At 41.4% G+C, this 15,471-nt stretch overlaps 1 protein-coding gene across 1 annotated transcript in view; it reads left to right on the top strand.

Annotated features, from left to right (window-relative positions):
- Nucleotides 1-15,471, top strand: part of GTF2F2 (general transcription factor IIF subunit 2) — a 95,926-nt gene that overhangs the window by 40,642 nt on the left and 39,813 nt on the right. Inside the window, exon 6 of the mRNA XM_082074911.1 lies at nt 1,003-1,084. Within this exon, the coding sequence (XP_081931037.1) occupies nt 1,003-1,084 (82 nt within the window). The remainder of the gene's footprint in view (nt 1-1,002; nt 1,085-15,471) is intronic.

Raw genomic sequence — 15,471 nt, forward strand, 5'->3', positions numbered from 1 at the left:
GGACATTTTAAGTAGCAAGAGCCATTAAAGCTAAGAAACTCATTCTTTCCTGTTACACAAAGCTGTTTGCAGAAGCGTATGTTTTATAGATTCTGTGATATTGCACTGGCTGTGCCCAAAAGAGATGGTTAAGTTGCGACACAGCTCCACGCACCCACCATGCACTAGAGCATCATAGTAGGAAAGCAGGTGTTTGGCCACCATCCCTTCTCCCTACCACTTCAAGTCGCTTTTAATTTTTAGGCTTTTCCACTTTGACAGAGTAGGCTGATATTTTTGGGTTGCTCTGTTAGTCGTCATTGTTTTAGGCAAAAAGGTGTTCCCCTCGGGTTACAAAGGACTGTGTTACAGAGGTGAATGTAGTATTAACCAAAACTTTGTATGTGATCTCCTAGATTACTAGCTGCAAGTTTTTGTTTTCCCTGACTGTTAGCATATGTAGGATTATTACTTTATTACATTATGTTCCATGTTCCTTTACAGAACTTTTTTTTTTTTATTGTAATAAGATGAAAATAGGTTGCTCTTTCTTTTTTTTTCTGAGGATAGGAATAAAATCAGCTCTCATTTTAACGTCCACTAATTTTGGATACTTTAATGATCAGATTCTCTTTGTAGATTAATTTATTTTCATGGTCACTGAGTGTATTCAATGCGCGTTTCCAGGAGAACATTTCCTAGATAATCTGAGTGCAAAAACGTAGAGAAAAGTGGACTACATGGTTACTATGTCTTATTTAAAATTTGGTCTTTGTGATTCATTCTTGATATGTAAAAGATCTGATGGCAAAATAAGGTAGTCTAGGGTATACCAGCTGTGTAAGCATGTTTTTCTTGCTTATCTGTTTGGTGTCTAAATAACAGTGATTTTAGAACTTAATTTGAGATTTGAGAATTTATAATTACATTGTATTTACTAAGTGCTCTTTAGTGAAAAATAATTGAAATTGTTGGTGAATTTTATGTTAATGTCCAGTGTTGCCTTTTTTTTTTTCATTCTAGATAAACTCGCCTTGGAAGGGATAGTGGTGCAACGTGCTGAATGCAGACCTGCAGCTAGTGAAAATTATATGAAACTGAAAAGGTAGGAATGCTCTATTACAAATGGATATGTGATATCTGACTTTGATGCTTTTATTATTGCCTTACTAGGGATGGATGACTTCAGTATCATGGTCTTAAGTAGGATTTATACAGGATCAGAACAGTTCTTGCTGTTTGGGTGGATTTACTGTAGGGAGGTGTCGAGGGTTAAGATTGCGGGGTGACAATAAAACCCTGGCAGATGTATTGTTAACCCCCTCTCCCCCCGCCACTTCCCCCTTTTGCCCCTCCCTCTCCCCCCTTCCCACTCAGCACAGGCAATCGGGAGGGAAAGAAGGACAGAGAGAAGAGAGTTGGAAAAATTAACAATGTTTTACTAATGCTACTAATAAGAATAGAGAAAATAATACAAAATATACAAAACCAATCTTGAAAGTCTCAGCGACTGCAGAGCCGGCAACCAAAGTCCTGGATTAGACTCTGCAGCCAAGCGGAGCTGGATTCGGTCTGTCACTAGGCCTCAGTTCACAGGGACGACTAACAAGGTCCTCTCCTAATGTCGGCCATAAGCAGAAGGGAAAAAAGCAAAGGCAAAAGGGACGAGATCCTCGTGATCTCCCACTTCTATATGAAGTATTCACGTGAATGGAATGTTATACACAGTTGGTCAGTTTCTTGGTCACTGGTTTCTCATTGCCCCTCTATCGAGATGTCCATTTGTGCTTATCAATAAGTTTGCATTCCATTGCTATGTTTACCAAAACATGTGTCTGGTTCTCCAGGAAAATGCAGTTAATATGAAGGCTTAGCTGACAGGCAAATTCACTAAAAGAGAAACTTGTTTTTAACAAAACCAGGACAGGAGGGAATGAAACCTGGTGTGGGGGCTTGTGCCTCCCTCTGGTGTCGTCTGGTGGGATGATGCAGATTTCTGCGTTCCGTCATGTGCAAAGCTCTTACAAGAGCACACGTTGTGCCTCTTCACACCCGAACATATGAATGTATGGCTATATTCAATGTATTGCTATATTCAAATATGATTAAAGCTGAATTTCCTGAGTACTTAAAGGTTTACATTGGTCTGCTTAGGACACGCTTCTTGAGTACAAGTTTCTGTGTTGATCGTCCAGATTCAGTTCCAATCAATACTGTGCCATGCTAGATGAAGATCACCTCTGAAAAGATATTTAAAATGCCCAAAATAGGAAAAAGTTCAGGGAGAAGTACTAGACTGTAACTGGCATGCTTGATAGAGAAGATAATGGCTGGAAATTTCAGAAGTGGCATGGAAACCACAGACATACATTTAACAGAATCACTTAGTGACTTCTGAAAATTTAATCCAACACATCTAGAATTTGCCATGTGATTCATATATCATATGGATAATTAACTTGATGATGTTCTTTAGTAATAAATCCAATTTGGAATTGAATTGTGCATTATATTAAATATGTATTTATATATTTTAAGCATGTGAATTTTAATTAAATTACCCTTTTATATTGTGAGTTTCTAAATAGAGAAATGCAAAGCAGGAAATTGCAGGAAGAGGATCATCCATGCTTAGTTATAGAATTGTCAGAAGAAATTCAGAAAAGACAAAGTGATGTTTTTGCCCAATTCATGTTCTGTTTTCTGTGTGTCATGTATGACTTTTACAGTATCTTATGTTTTATTAACCTTCTGTCATCTAAACTGCTCTATGTCCTTATTGTGTCCATTCATTTCTGAGACTTAGGTTCTAGCTGTTGGCAAATCAGTGCCATAAGTTTGCTCATGTACAGCAAGCTACTTCATTTCAGAGTGTATTCTATGATTGCTATAATGATTTTCGTCATCAATGTAAAATGGAGTATGAAGCAAATGTGATGTTCCTAGAAAAGGACTCATTTCAATCTGGCAATTTTAAATATATACGAATATAGTCTGTGGGATGTATTTGCTTCGTAATTGGTTTAATCACAGGTTGCCTGATCCAAGTGCTTTTTTACATTTTGTTCAGAGTTTTCTATTAGTCAATCAGATAAACTTCTTCTGGTAAAGGCCACAGCAGGAGACCAAAACAAGACATAGTTTTAATGACATGCTACCCAAACTTTGAATTTTTCAGCATTCTGCTTTCTGTCATGCACACATGCATCCAGCCCCTTCTGGTCTGTGATTTTGTTGTATCCAACTCCTATGGGAACAACAAAGATACAAACATGAAGGCAGGTTGTGTGTTGGGAAGCACTGACAGCTGAAAACCAATATTACTGTTGTTTTTTATTTTTGTGGGAAAATTGTCAGGCTGCGTATGCCTAGTTTCTTAACTTTCCATCTTGTTAAAGATTTCTCGCTTTCTACCACAAAGTTTTTTTTAAAATCCTTTTCTGGTGGGAATCAGCATGAGATTTAGCAGATCTAGCAGTCACAGCTTCAGAATGAATTGGTTTATGTCCAAATACCGTCTCTGGTATTTGAGAAGTAGGATCTAACTTTTCACTCCTTTTACTCTCTCCCACCCTCAACATGCTGCAGGCTGTGTTTGTGGTTAAGAGAACTGACAGAATTAAAGATAAACCATGTAAGTTATACAACTGTGTTATATTAAACCCATTTTTATTCACTTTTCTATTTACTATTGTGCTTTACATGAGAGACACTCTCCAAAGGTGGAATTGATAATATTGATAAAACAGCAAGTCTGTTGTGTAGGCTTTAAGTGCTACAATAGTAAGTTGAGTTGGGAAGGAAATACAATTAAAAGATAAACGCAGTTCCTTCAAACTTTGAAGGCACAGAAAATGAAATTAAGCTGCATCTCCAATAACTGTAATCATTTGTTTTCTGACAGCTGACAGTGATCAAGGATAATATACCTCCCTGGTATTAAATGCAGATATGGATCCTGTCTATTTTACCATCTGTTTCTGGGTCAGGGAAATTGGCTGCTGGGTACGTGGTGTGGCATTTGATTTCCATGTTGCTCTGAAGAGTTTCAGCGAGAGGACAAGAAGATGGCTTTGTGGTGGGGCTGCCAGCAGTTCGATGGGAGATATGTGTGGCCCATGGGTTTAAGGATGGGTAATGAAAGGACAGAATTTGGTGAAAGCATTATCAAGTGTAGCAGAAAGGAGGGTTTTTTCCGAAGGAGCAGCTTTTGGTTTGATTACAGGCAGGCTGTAGATGTTTGGAACACTTTGAATACAAGGTACAAATGTGTGTCTAGGGATGACTAGTCAGAAAGGTGAAACAAAGGTGGTGTGACCTTCAACTGGTATTTTCCATTTTGGAAGTTAGGCTGTTGGCAGGTTTATTTATTTTTTTTCCATTTTCCAGAACTTCAAGTTCTAGAAGGGGAACAAATACCGTGTAACACCTCCTGTCCTGCACTAGTAAAGCTTCATGCTATTGAATTTCCTAGAATTTTTTTATTAACAGTGCATTTGTTCTTTGTAACACCTTAATGATTAGTTATACATTTGCAGTTGCTGCTGGTGATGCTATTGCAGCTAGCTGGAAAATAATATGTGGTTTTGAAGCACCTGTCCTAGTTTCTGTCTTGTGGGAGTGGATCTCATGATCCCACTTTAAAAATATTTGGACTGTGTGGTGAAAAATATGGGCAGTCTGTTTCCAACTGCAGATGGTTTTACTGTGTGGTGGTCACAGATAACACTACCCCTGTGCCACCCTTTCTGGTTGATACTTCCCCTCTTGCCCCATCAAGCCTTTTGGACGAAGGAAGATTGTGACGTGTAAGCTGTTGTACCAGAGGGTATGTACCACAGATGGCATTACACACGTCTCATTGTTCATTGTACTGCATTCAGCTCTGCGACCCCCAACATAAGAAGGACATGGACCTGTTAGAGTGAGTCCAGAGGAGGCCATGAAGATAATCAGAGGGCTTGAGGACCTCTCCTGTGAAGACAGGCTGAAAGAGTTGGGGTTGTTCAGCCTTGAGAAGAGAAGATGCCAGTGAGACCTTATAGCCAGAGGGACTTTTTCCCAGGGCCTGTAGTGATAGGGCAAGTGGTAATGGCTTTAAACTGAAAGAGGAAAGGTTTAGATTAAATATAAGGAAGAAATTCTTCACCACCCTCACAGGGTGGTGAGGCACTGGGACATGTTGCCCAGAGAAGTTGTGGATGCCCCAGCTCTGGAAGTGTTCAAGGTCAGGTTGGATGGGTCTTTGAGCAACCTGCTCTAGTGGAAGGTGTCCCTGCCCATGGCTCTAAGGTCCCTTCCAACACAAACCATTCTATGATTGTACATCACACACTGCAATTGCACCAGCTTTGTGCCCCCACCATCCATGTCACCTTAGGCAGGCTGCCTTCCCCCTCTGCCAGGCTGCCCTGGGCAGGCTTTACATCCCACCCAAACTAGACTGTTTTCTTCATGTCACTGTAGTCAGCTTTCCACCATGAGGAGGCATTATCTGTCCCTTAATTTTGTTTTCCTGAGGCTTCAGAGATTTTTGTTTCCGTTACCTTTATTCCATTATCCTAGTGTTTAACTGCCTTGGGGTAAATGACTCCCCAAAAAGAGGGGTCCTCCGAGAGGCTTGTCTGCATGGGGAAGGACAGGGCACAGGGACAGAGGAGTCCCCCAAACATTCAGGGTCCCCTCAGGCCCCAGATGACTTGAGAGGAGATGAGAATAAGATTTTAATACTCCCAAGGGGCTTTTGCTGTGCACAAAAGAGAGAAAATGGGGGACTGGCATGCACCGCGTCTCAGATTCTCTCTGCCAAATTACCTGTTTCAATCCTTGCACTGGTCCTCATGTCCATTTTGTTTGTCCCTCTGACCATAGCGAGCCCTCTTCTTCTCCAGTTCTTTCTCAGCCCCTGTTTCCCATTTCTGTTTACTTCTGTTTCTCCATTTCCTCACAGAAGTAATTTTATTTTCAAAAATAATTTGAACACATAGGTATCATATACACTCAAACTATGTTTTGGTTTGAGGAAACGTTAGGAAGAAGAAGAAGAAAAAAATAATCTCTGGGAGCGACTTCTGCGAAGCTCTGATTCAGACTGACTGTCGAGTTGAGTAGCTACAACAAGGTCTCCAGGACTGCTCAGGTCCTTTGCAGTGGGTGACCGGGCACCAGGTTCGCAGATATCGGAGGAGGTTTTGAAGGCACATGCAAAGTACAGCTCAAGCAGGGGTTGAATGTAGTGTTTGGTAGCGCTTCCCCAACAGTAGCAGATGGCAGGCAAAAACTGGGGTTTCTTTCTCAAATGTAAAATGCTGGTCACCTTTCAGAATGGATTTGGGAGACTCTGATTCAACTATACATAATCTGAATTACTGAACTCTCCCAAACTGTACACTGAAAAAAAAAAAAAGTCCCAGGATTACAGAAAGCCTAGAAGAGCTGACATTTAACACTGCAGTGAGGCTGGTAATCCCTATAATTTTCTTAAGTAACTTAAAAATACATTCTGAAATATCGTTAGTGAAAATGGTAGTTGCCAGCATGGCAGCTTGTAACAAGGCTGCAAGAATTTTGTGTATCTTCTTGCTTTTTCTCTTAAGAGCTCTCTACAGAGAGTGTGATGAAAGTCCTTAGAAAAAGCTACTAGAAGAAACATGCACGATAAACTTTTATGAGAAATGGGTTGCAAAACATTCTGGAATAATTAATGAACTTCTATGATTGAAAACTCACATTTCTTTACAACCATATTCCAGGGGCCACTACAAGTCCTGACACTTGGTGGTCTAGGCCAAGCAAGTGACATTTAGTTAGAGCACACAAGTTGCTCATCTTCTCTAAAATACTGAGTGTTGACTGACTGACAGTTCAGAATATTGCTGAAAATGAGCATTATGTGAGGTTTTTTTTTTCCCAAACACCCCCGACTAGCAAGAGAAAATGAATAATTTGACTGGCATGCCACTTCATGTATGTTCTTGTAGTTATGCTTAGTTGGCTATGAGTTCCTGTCACAGGGGCACCCCAAGGTTAGTTTAAGGGACAACAGGGTCCAAAACACGTTTTATTGAACCGGTGAGAAACAGGGTTTTAGCACTCCAAAAGTGACTTAAATACAGGTTCAGATATCAGTTGAGGTAAATTATTAAGGGGCAGCAACTAATACAACAGGCGGTCCACAGCGTGCATGCACATGGCTTCACCAAAACAATGCCCGAGCCGTCCTGGAGTCGGGGAAGAGTACACACTTGCCTGAACACGGTGTGGAATTATTTTTAAAGGGATACACGTACTCGTATTGAGTACGGAAAGTGTACACTCGCAATCCTGCGGGGGTATATTTATAATACACTCGCAATCCTCCGAGGAGAAATACATATGCAAATGTGCACAGAATATTACACGTGCTTATGTGGAAGCATGGGAGGAAAATACACCCGCGATTATGCGAGGAAATAATTTATACACATGCTCGTATTGAGCACAGAAAGTACACGTGCAAATGTGCATGGAAAGTAGAAACAGTCCTGTGAGGAGAAATTTACTCACACCCGTGGCGGCAAGGCAAGCGGAGTCTCTATCCCGGGGGGGCTCTCGGTGGCAGCATTTGGCTCGTGCTCCAAGAGATCCGCACAAGAGGCGGAGTCTCGACGAGAATCCCATTTTTTATAGCCTGGTCAGATCTGACTGTAGGCATTCCAGAAGCTTCTCTGCACCTCCACACTGGCTGTGGGGTGCCCCTGAAGCTTCCAAACATCCCCCACACTGGCCACCAGCGGCTCCTTGGTGCCTCAGCGCTCCCTTCTCCTCTCTATTAACGACCCTGGCCAGCGGCTTCTTGGGGCCAAACAAAAGAAGCTGTCAGCCTCAAGCAGCAGAGAGAGAGGGAGATGTGCCTACTCCTTCCATATCGAAGGAGGGAGGGGGAGAGAGGGGGGTTTGCATTCTGCCACAGTTCCCTTTCAAAATAAAAATGTATGAATACATTCATGTGTTTTTCACAAAAATTTACCACACTACACAGATGCTGTTCTGTTTGTTTGAAGTGGGAGGCCATTTTTACCCAAAGCTGAGATTGCATCTGCCTATCAGTCAATGCAACTTTGATTTTTCAGGTATCGAAGATCAATTTGTTTGTCTTGGAGTAAGATTCAATATCATACAAAAAGTCATTCCCCAGGATGTTTTGAGTAACTCATCATTAAGTACAAAAATATTGTTTTCCCTGTGTTAAAATATTTCCAATCCCAATTTTTCCTGGAGAATAATGTCAGTTTTTTAGAAAATGATCTAGTAATCTTGTTCATAAGGGTTAAGCTGTGCTGTTTAGAGATGGATTTTACATTTCACTTGTGTTCTTGGGTACCCACCAATTTTTACAAATCAAGTGAGTACCATTCTCCTTGCGAACAATTGTACTGCAAAGTAGCAGGCACACTAGTACTCAAGTTTCTTTGTCCATTTTTGGTCCATTTTTCACATTTTTTGAATAGAGTAATAGAGAAGAGGAAGTAAGAAAAATAAAGTTAAAGCGAGGTGAGTTGAACAGCACAGAGAAGTGGTTATTCTCCATTTCAGAGGTTGGGAGAGTTGCTTTTGTTGGTTTGTTATGTATTTCTGTGTGATCTTAGGCTCTATTCTCTGTCTCTTGTCCTTTCCATTTTATCTATTCTCTTTTACTGCTCTTACAAGTGCAGTTCTGAGACTGGATTTTAATAGGTCTTTTATATTATCGTGCTTTTTTGTTCAAGGATATGAAAAGGCCCTGATTTTGGTCGCTGCTTCCAGCCATTATAATAATGCTAACAAATAAGGAATAACCTGCTGTTCATAATGCAGCAGATACTTTATCATGTTTCTCTCAAACCTGCAGCTGGATGCAGAAGGTTACCATGTCCTTTTTACCCTATTATTATGTTCGGTTTCTAGTAGCCAGGTGTATATGGGCTAATTTGGGGTTGGGGGAGGCAGGGTAGGGAAAAAACAAAAAAAAGGGGGGAAGGGAAGGGGAAGGGAAGGGGAGGGGAAGGGGAAGGGAAGGGGAAGGGAAGGGGAAGGGAAGGGGAAGGGAAGGGGAAGGGAAGGGAAGGGAAGGGAAGGGAAGGGAAGGGAAGGGAAGGGAAGGGAAGGGAAGGGAAGGGAAGGGAAGGGAAGGGAAGGGAAGGGAAGGGAAGGGAAGGGAAGGGAAGGGAAGGGAAGGGAAGGGAAGGGAGGCATTAGACCATTGATCTGATCATTGGATCTCACTTCCCTTCTGTTTACAAAAAAGCCTGGAGACAAAGGATTAAAAAGGTGCAGGCATCCTGGCCGGTTGACTCCTTTTGTTTTACTTCTCCTTTTGTTTTATCTTAAAATGGCTTTGTTACAGTGTGGAATGAAATTTACCTTCTTTCCTTCTTTTAAATATGATCATTTGCAGATGACAGAATTGCAGAATGGTTGAGGTGGGAAGGGACCTCTGGAGGTCACCTGGTCCAACCCCCCTGCTTGAGCAGGGCCACCTGGAGCTGGTGGCCCAAGATTCTGTCCAGGCACCTCTGCATCTCTTTGGAATTGAAATCGTGTGATAAGATAGTGGTGGGATGCTCTCATGTTTCTTAATAGTGGCATACTGAATGTCTTCTGTGCCTTTTAGAAAGGCATGGTGTTGAGCCCAGCATGAATGTAGTTTTCAGAAAGAAGAGAGATGCTTAGGGATGAATATTTAAGAAGCGTTTATGGCAAATATTGTATGCATTTTTCCTTATATCCTGGGGAAGGAAATCAGTAGTAGTGATTGGAGAGTTCTCATTGTCCTGTTTCTTTAACACAGTGTTCATGAAACAGTATTCGTCTTCTGCTGCACACTCCTCCTTTTCCTCTGCTATCAGAGGCGTTGCATTTCAAAACATATCTGGTTTGCCTTTGTGGTAATTAGCCAAAAAGCATTCAGTTCCTTTTTATCTGCTCTGAAAGGGGCGAGGCTAAAAATAATCCCCCCGGAATATGTTCAGGCTTCAGTTGTAGCCAGCTGCTTCAGGCTGAAAAAAAGCCTTATTCAGTACCAGTGCTCAGCACCACAAGTTCTGGGTACATGTATTTCCAGTAAACCTAAACGTCAAGTGGCAGAGATTCCTTCTCTTTGGTGTCATACAGTGCTGGAGGTCTTTTTACCTTACTGTTACCGGGGCTACAATAATTAAAAAGATACTCTGCTGCAAAGGTACTTTCCAGATTTCAGAGGGACTTGTTTAGTACTATTCCCAGGGCAGCATCAGTTCCTTCTTTGCATCTTCTTTTCCATCTGTAGTATAGAAGTCACACTCTAAGGGGTGAAAATCTCTGAAAGAGAGTACAGTTTTAACTCTCATGACTTATCCTGTGTTACGAGACGCAACAACCTTCTGTTCTTTTTGTTTACGATCATGCTTGACCCTGTCAGGGAAAGGTGGGATAGCTGGCTGATATGAAAAAAGGCCATTTCTACACTGGTGTCAGAGTTCAGATGTAAATCTTCATTTTCTCTGTTGCAGAGCAGAGCTCAGTGAGCTCATGAATCCCTTCTGAGCCACCACGCCAGATGCTGTAGTCATGCCGAGTGCTACCAGTGTTCTGGGTTCTGCAAAACTGCTTTGGCAACTACCAGGCTGATGAGCTCAAATTTACACAATATGTAGAACGTCAGCACCACAGCACATCTTCTATTTTTAAGCAACTTTGTTCACATACTACTGATTGTATTTGCAATTTGTGAGAGATCAGTAGATTACTATTATCCAACAGTCACCCTGCTGCCAAGGAGCTCCAAAAATTCTATGATATCTTAGTACTAAAAGTTATCCATGTGCAAAAATAAAACATTAGAAATGCCAGGTGGCAAGCTCTGTTGGTGATGTATCGATTTCCTGGCTTATTAAAATATTTCTGAAATTCATGGAACTGTAGGAAGGCACTAAAACAATGACCTGGAGGGCTACAGGGTAGGTAATGTGTCCATCAGAATATCGTTTGTTACTTGGGACGTCACCAAGTTCACACAAGTTCGTCGGTGACACAGCCTCCATCCTCTATTTCTGGTTCTTTTTTGAGGGAGCGTCTGTTTTTCAGGCTCTGATGCTTTTCAAACTGGGGTTCCCTGTGATCAGCAAGTGATTTAATTCCTGAAGACACAGCAAAATTCCAGTGGGAACTTAAGTCTTAGAGTGCCATAGGACCCGTTATACCACGGAGGAAGCAAACAGAGGTATCTCCTGTGCTCCTCAAAGGCTCTGTGGGTGGAAAAGGTCATAGCTTTAGAAATTAATCACAGCATTACATTTTACGGGAGAAGCTTTCCCTCTCTAAATACCTCAGATATCCATACAAGATACTGAAGCACTGCAACCATCAGTTATTACTTGCGCACAGTCCTGAAATGTTTTCCAAAAGAGATAATATTGTGCAGTCACCTGCCAGTGCTTGAGTCTGGGACGTTCTCGAAATGGCTTGGGAGTTGAATTCAAATGAACACCATAAAATGAAAAAGAACAGTAAGTTTCTTTTTTTTTACTTTTTTTTTTTTTAATCAAGAGAGAGATAATGTAAAATCATTTGAATTTCAGTCATGTAGAATACTTAAACTTTTTTCCCCTTGAATCATCTGGGTAGAGAAAATGAGACTGCCAGTATCAGAGGCCAACAAATTATGTTTAAGTTGCAAATATAGGGAAGAGACTTTAAAATCACAGGGGTTTTATTTACATTTCAAATCAAGTGCAGATAATTTTCAGTAGTATTTTTCACACAGAAGCTCTTCTGCAGAATGTTACTTTCCACAGCCTGAAAGAAGCAGAAATGAAAACAAAGTACCACTGCCTAGAATATTTCTTAAGTACATTCATGTACATGCACAAATTTAACAATACTATAAAAATAATAGTTTTCAAATTCTTTGTATTTTCCATGCCTGCATTTAAATATAGGCACATCTGCTTATGGCCTTAAGAGAAATATATTCTACTATTTTAATTCTGTTACCATCACAAGACCAACACGGCTGTGGGAGAATGAGATAGTTTCTGTTAAATGGTATTTTATCAACAGAATGTGACTTAAATGTCACTGCTAGTGATGTGCGACTCATGAAATTATTCCTTCCTTTGGAGTCTACATCGAGTTTAAATTTGCAAGCTGCTTTGTGCTTTTTAATGAAATACATTTCTTAGGTGAACTTCATAGACAATAATCATACAATTCCTAGGGTTTCTGGTTATGATCTATTATGATGTTTCTGCTAAGGTGTTAACCTCCTTTGTTTGAAGTCAGTGGTTTTGGCTGGGATTTAATCATTGTCATTTCAGTATCCGTGGTGCTTTGCTGAGAATTTGCACTGTACACTAAGCCAGCGCCGTCAGTGGGACACAACACAAATGCATCTGCACTGGCAGGAAGAGCATTACAAGTCTGGCCATAATCGTGTTTGTTGAATAGTACAGTGTCCATGTGAATCCATTGCAGGGCTGATGTGCTTTATCTGTACCTGAATGCAAAGGTTTTTCTGAGCTAACCTTGTACCTTGAAAGCTGTGATGTACCCTGACAGGGAGATGTGAGGGTGCTGCGGACACGCTGCCCCTCAGTTCCATCCCTCCCTGCTGCCCACGGCAGAAGGCTGGAACTGAGGAGTTTTCTGACAAGTACCCGCAGTCATTAAGGTTTAGGATCAGTGTTACTTTAGTTTACAATCTTTTTTGAGTTTGTTCTTGTATAATACGGTTGTCTTCTGTGGCATGCACATATATATGATAATATGTAAGGTCCTGCACCTGTGTCAGGGCAATGCCCAATGTCAGTACAGACTGAGTGATGAATTGGTTGAGACAAGCCCTGTAGAGAAGGACTTGAGGATATTGGTGGATGAAAAGCTGGATGTGACCCAACAGTGTGCACTTGCAGCCCAGAAAGGCCATTTGTATCCTGGGCTGCATCAAAAGCAGCGTGGCCAGCAGGTCGAGGGAGGTGATTCTGCCCCTCTGCTCTGGTGAGACTCCACCTGGAGTCCTGTGTCCAGCTCTGGGGTCCCCAGCATAAGAAAGACATGGACCTGTTAGAGCAGGTCCAGAGGAGAGCCATGAAAATGGTTAAGAGGGCTGGAACAGCTCTGCCGTGAGGACAGGCTGAGAGAGTTGGGGTTGTTCAGCCTGGAGAAGAGAAGGCTCTGGGGAGACCTTATTGCAGCCTTTCACTATATGAATATAAAGGGGGCTTATAAGAAAGACAGAGAAAGAGTTTTCACCAGGTCCTATAGTGACAGGACAAAGGGCAACAATTTTAAACTGAAATAGGATGGGTTTAGATTGGACATAAGGAAGAAATGTTTTACAATGAGGGTGGTGAGACACGGGAATGAGTTGCCCAGGAGAGAAGTTGTGAGTAGCCCGTCATTGGAAGTGTTCAAGGCCAGGTTGGATGGGGTGACAGATATCCCTGCCAGTGACAGGGGGGTTGGACTAGATGGTCTTTAAAAGTCCCTTCTGACTCAAACCATTCCATGATACTATGAAAGTAACACATGGATGTAAGACTGAACAGTCAGTTTGATGCCTAAGGCAAGGAACTGACTCCTGCCCATGCAGTGAAGGCAGAAATGCCATGTTGCACAGGAGTTGTGAAGATCTGTTTTGCCTTAGAGGTGACAGTTCCTGGTGACTGCTCTGTGCTTTCCCAGCACTTCACAAAAAGCCTGAAGTGTCCAAATACAAAGTTAAAATGTGCACTGTGGCACCTGAGAGTTGTCAGCTCCTCCTGTTTCAGGTGCTTTCAAGCCATGAGTTTGGAAGCAAGGTGCATCATACAGTGAACCCAAGAGAGATTAAACGCTGGTATTCAAAATTAAAGTTTCAAATAGAGTGTGATTAATAATAGCAAACCACTTAATAGAAGTAATAATTAAAAAAAGAGAACTGTGCTCGCCTTCACCAAAGTTTCTGACACACCTGAATGTTGATAATGTTCTGCACTAAAAGCAATTCTGCACAACTGAATTAATATCCTATTGATATCCATGTATATCATATCAGTCACCCACCCTACCAAAATTCTTTCGTGTTTTTCTCTTTAGGATCCATTGTCTTTACTAAGTTGTTGTAACACAGCTATCTAAAACCATTTCTGGTTTGGCCATTTCAGAACAATTTAGAAACCACTGTGTGCACAGACCAGAACTAACACTTGGAAGGTGCCAGAGGGCAATAGTGAAACCTGCCAGCAGCAGGCTGACTGGAGTTGGGACGTTTTGGAGGACAGACTGATTTTTTTTCAATTGCTCACCCTCTGTGTGTGTCATTTCCATCCCCACTGTTCCTTCCCTCCTCTCATCCAGCGTACTTATCTCACTTAAACTTCAAGTGTGCCAGATGCTCCTAGTGTTGCCAAGCACCATCAAAGATTTGCTGACAGGAGCTCAGGGTGGCCCTTTCTAACTTGGATGAAATTGCAAGTGAGTTTATCCAGGGGTCATCTTCATCAGCAGTTTAAAAATATAAAGCAATTTATTATAACCCTGTGCTCAACTCATACAATGTATTCTACTGACAATTTACATTTTATTTTACAACTAACTAATGCCAGAGACAGCCAACTTCCAACTTTATTAACATATTAATCCATCCTGGCAATTGTGTCATAGAATTCATTCTGCTGCAAGTCCAAAAAGAACTGCCAGAAATTAACAGGTACAGGTCTTATAGGTCCTGGACACACTGAAAGGGTAACTGAGAGAAGTGTGAACACACTGGGTCCTAACCAGAGTTAATGCCAATGAAGTGTCTATGTTAGGTCTTTGAATTTTTGCAGGATTATCTGGCTACTCCCTTTTTTAATGCTAGTGGCAGAATCAGGAGGAACTGTACCCTGCCACTTGTAATACAGATTTGAATTACTGTCCTGCTGTTCCCTCAGATTGTGTGTATGTGCTTAAGTGCTGACTGAGACCTTGCCAAGGAGGAAGATAAAGAAGAAATAGTAATGAATTAGGAAAAGAAACAGCTCACCAAAGAGCTTTCCTCTGCTCCTTCTGCTCTTGGACTCTATTCAATTCTGAGGCTTTGTGCAGCACTCCCATTAACAGGCATAGGGAATCTGGGATTTTACAGGGTTCATTTCAGTGAATAACATAGGGCTTTGGCTTTGTGATTCCAGTCTGCAGACGGTAGAGACACATGGGCTTCTTTCTGTCCATCTGCAGAATTGGTTGAACCATGTTAACTCAGGTTAGAATAAGTTAGGAATGTGACAACAGCTTTAAGATGAAGAATCTAAATGTAAAAAAAACAGGCTAACACACGTGCTTAACTTCTCACAAACCCAGGCTCCTGTTAATCCTCAGACCATCATGACCATGACAATGCAACCACTTCAGATCTAAAAGCAGAGGGAGGTGAAAAAAATCACTTGCAAAATCAAAAAAACCTTTAGTTGGGGCTAGAAGCAACGAGACACATTCTGGCTCCTAAGCTCATTTTTTAAAGTTCCTGTGTTG

Source organism: Streptopelia decaocto, assembly GCF_964273445.1.
Source record: "Streptopelia decaocto genome assembly, chromosome: 1".
Lineage (NCBI taxonomy): Eukaryota > Metazoa > Chordata > Aves > Columbiformes > Columbidae > Streptopelia > Streptopelia decaocto.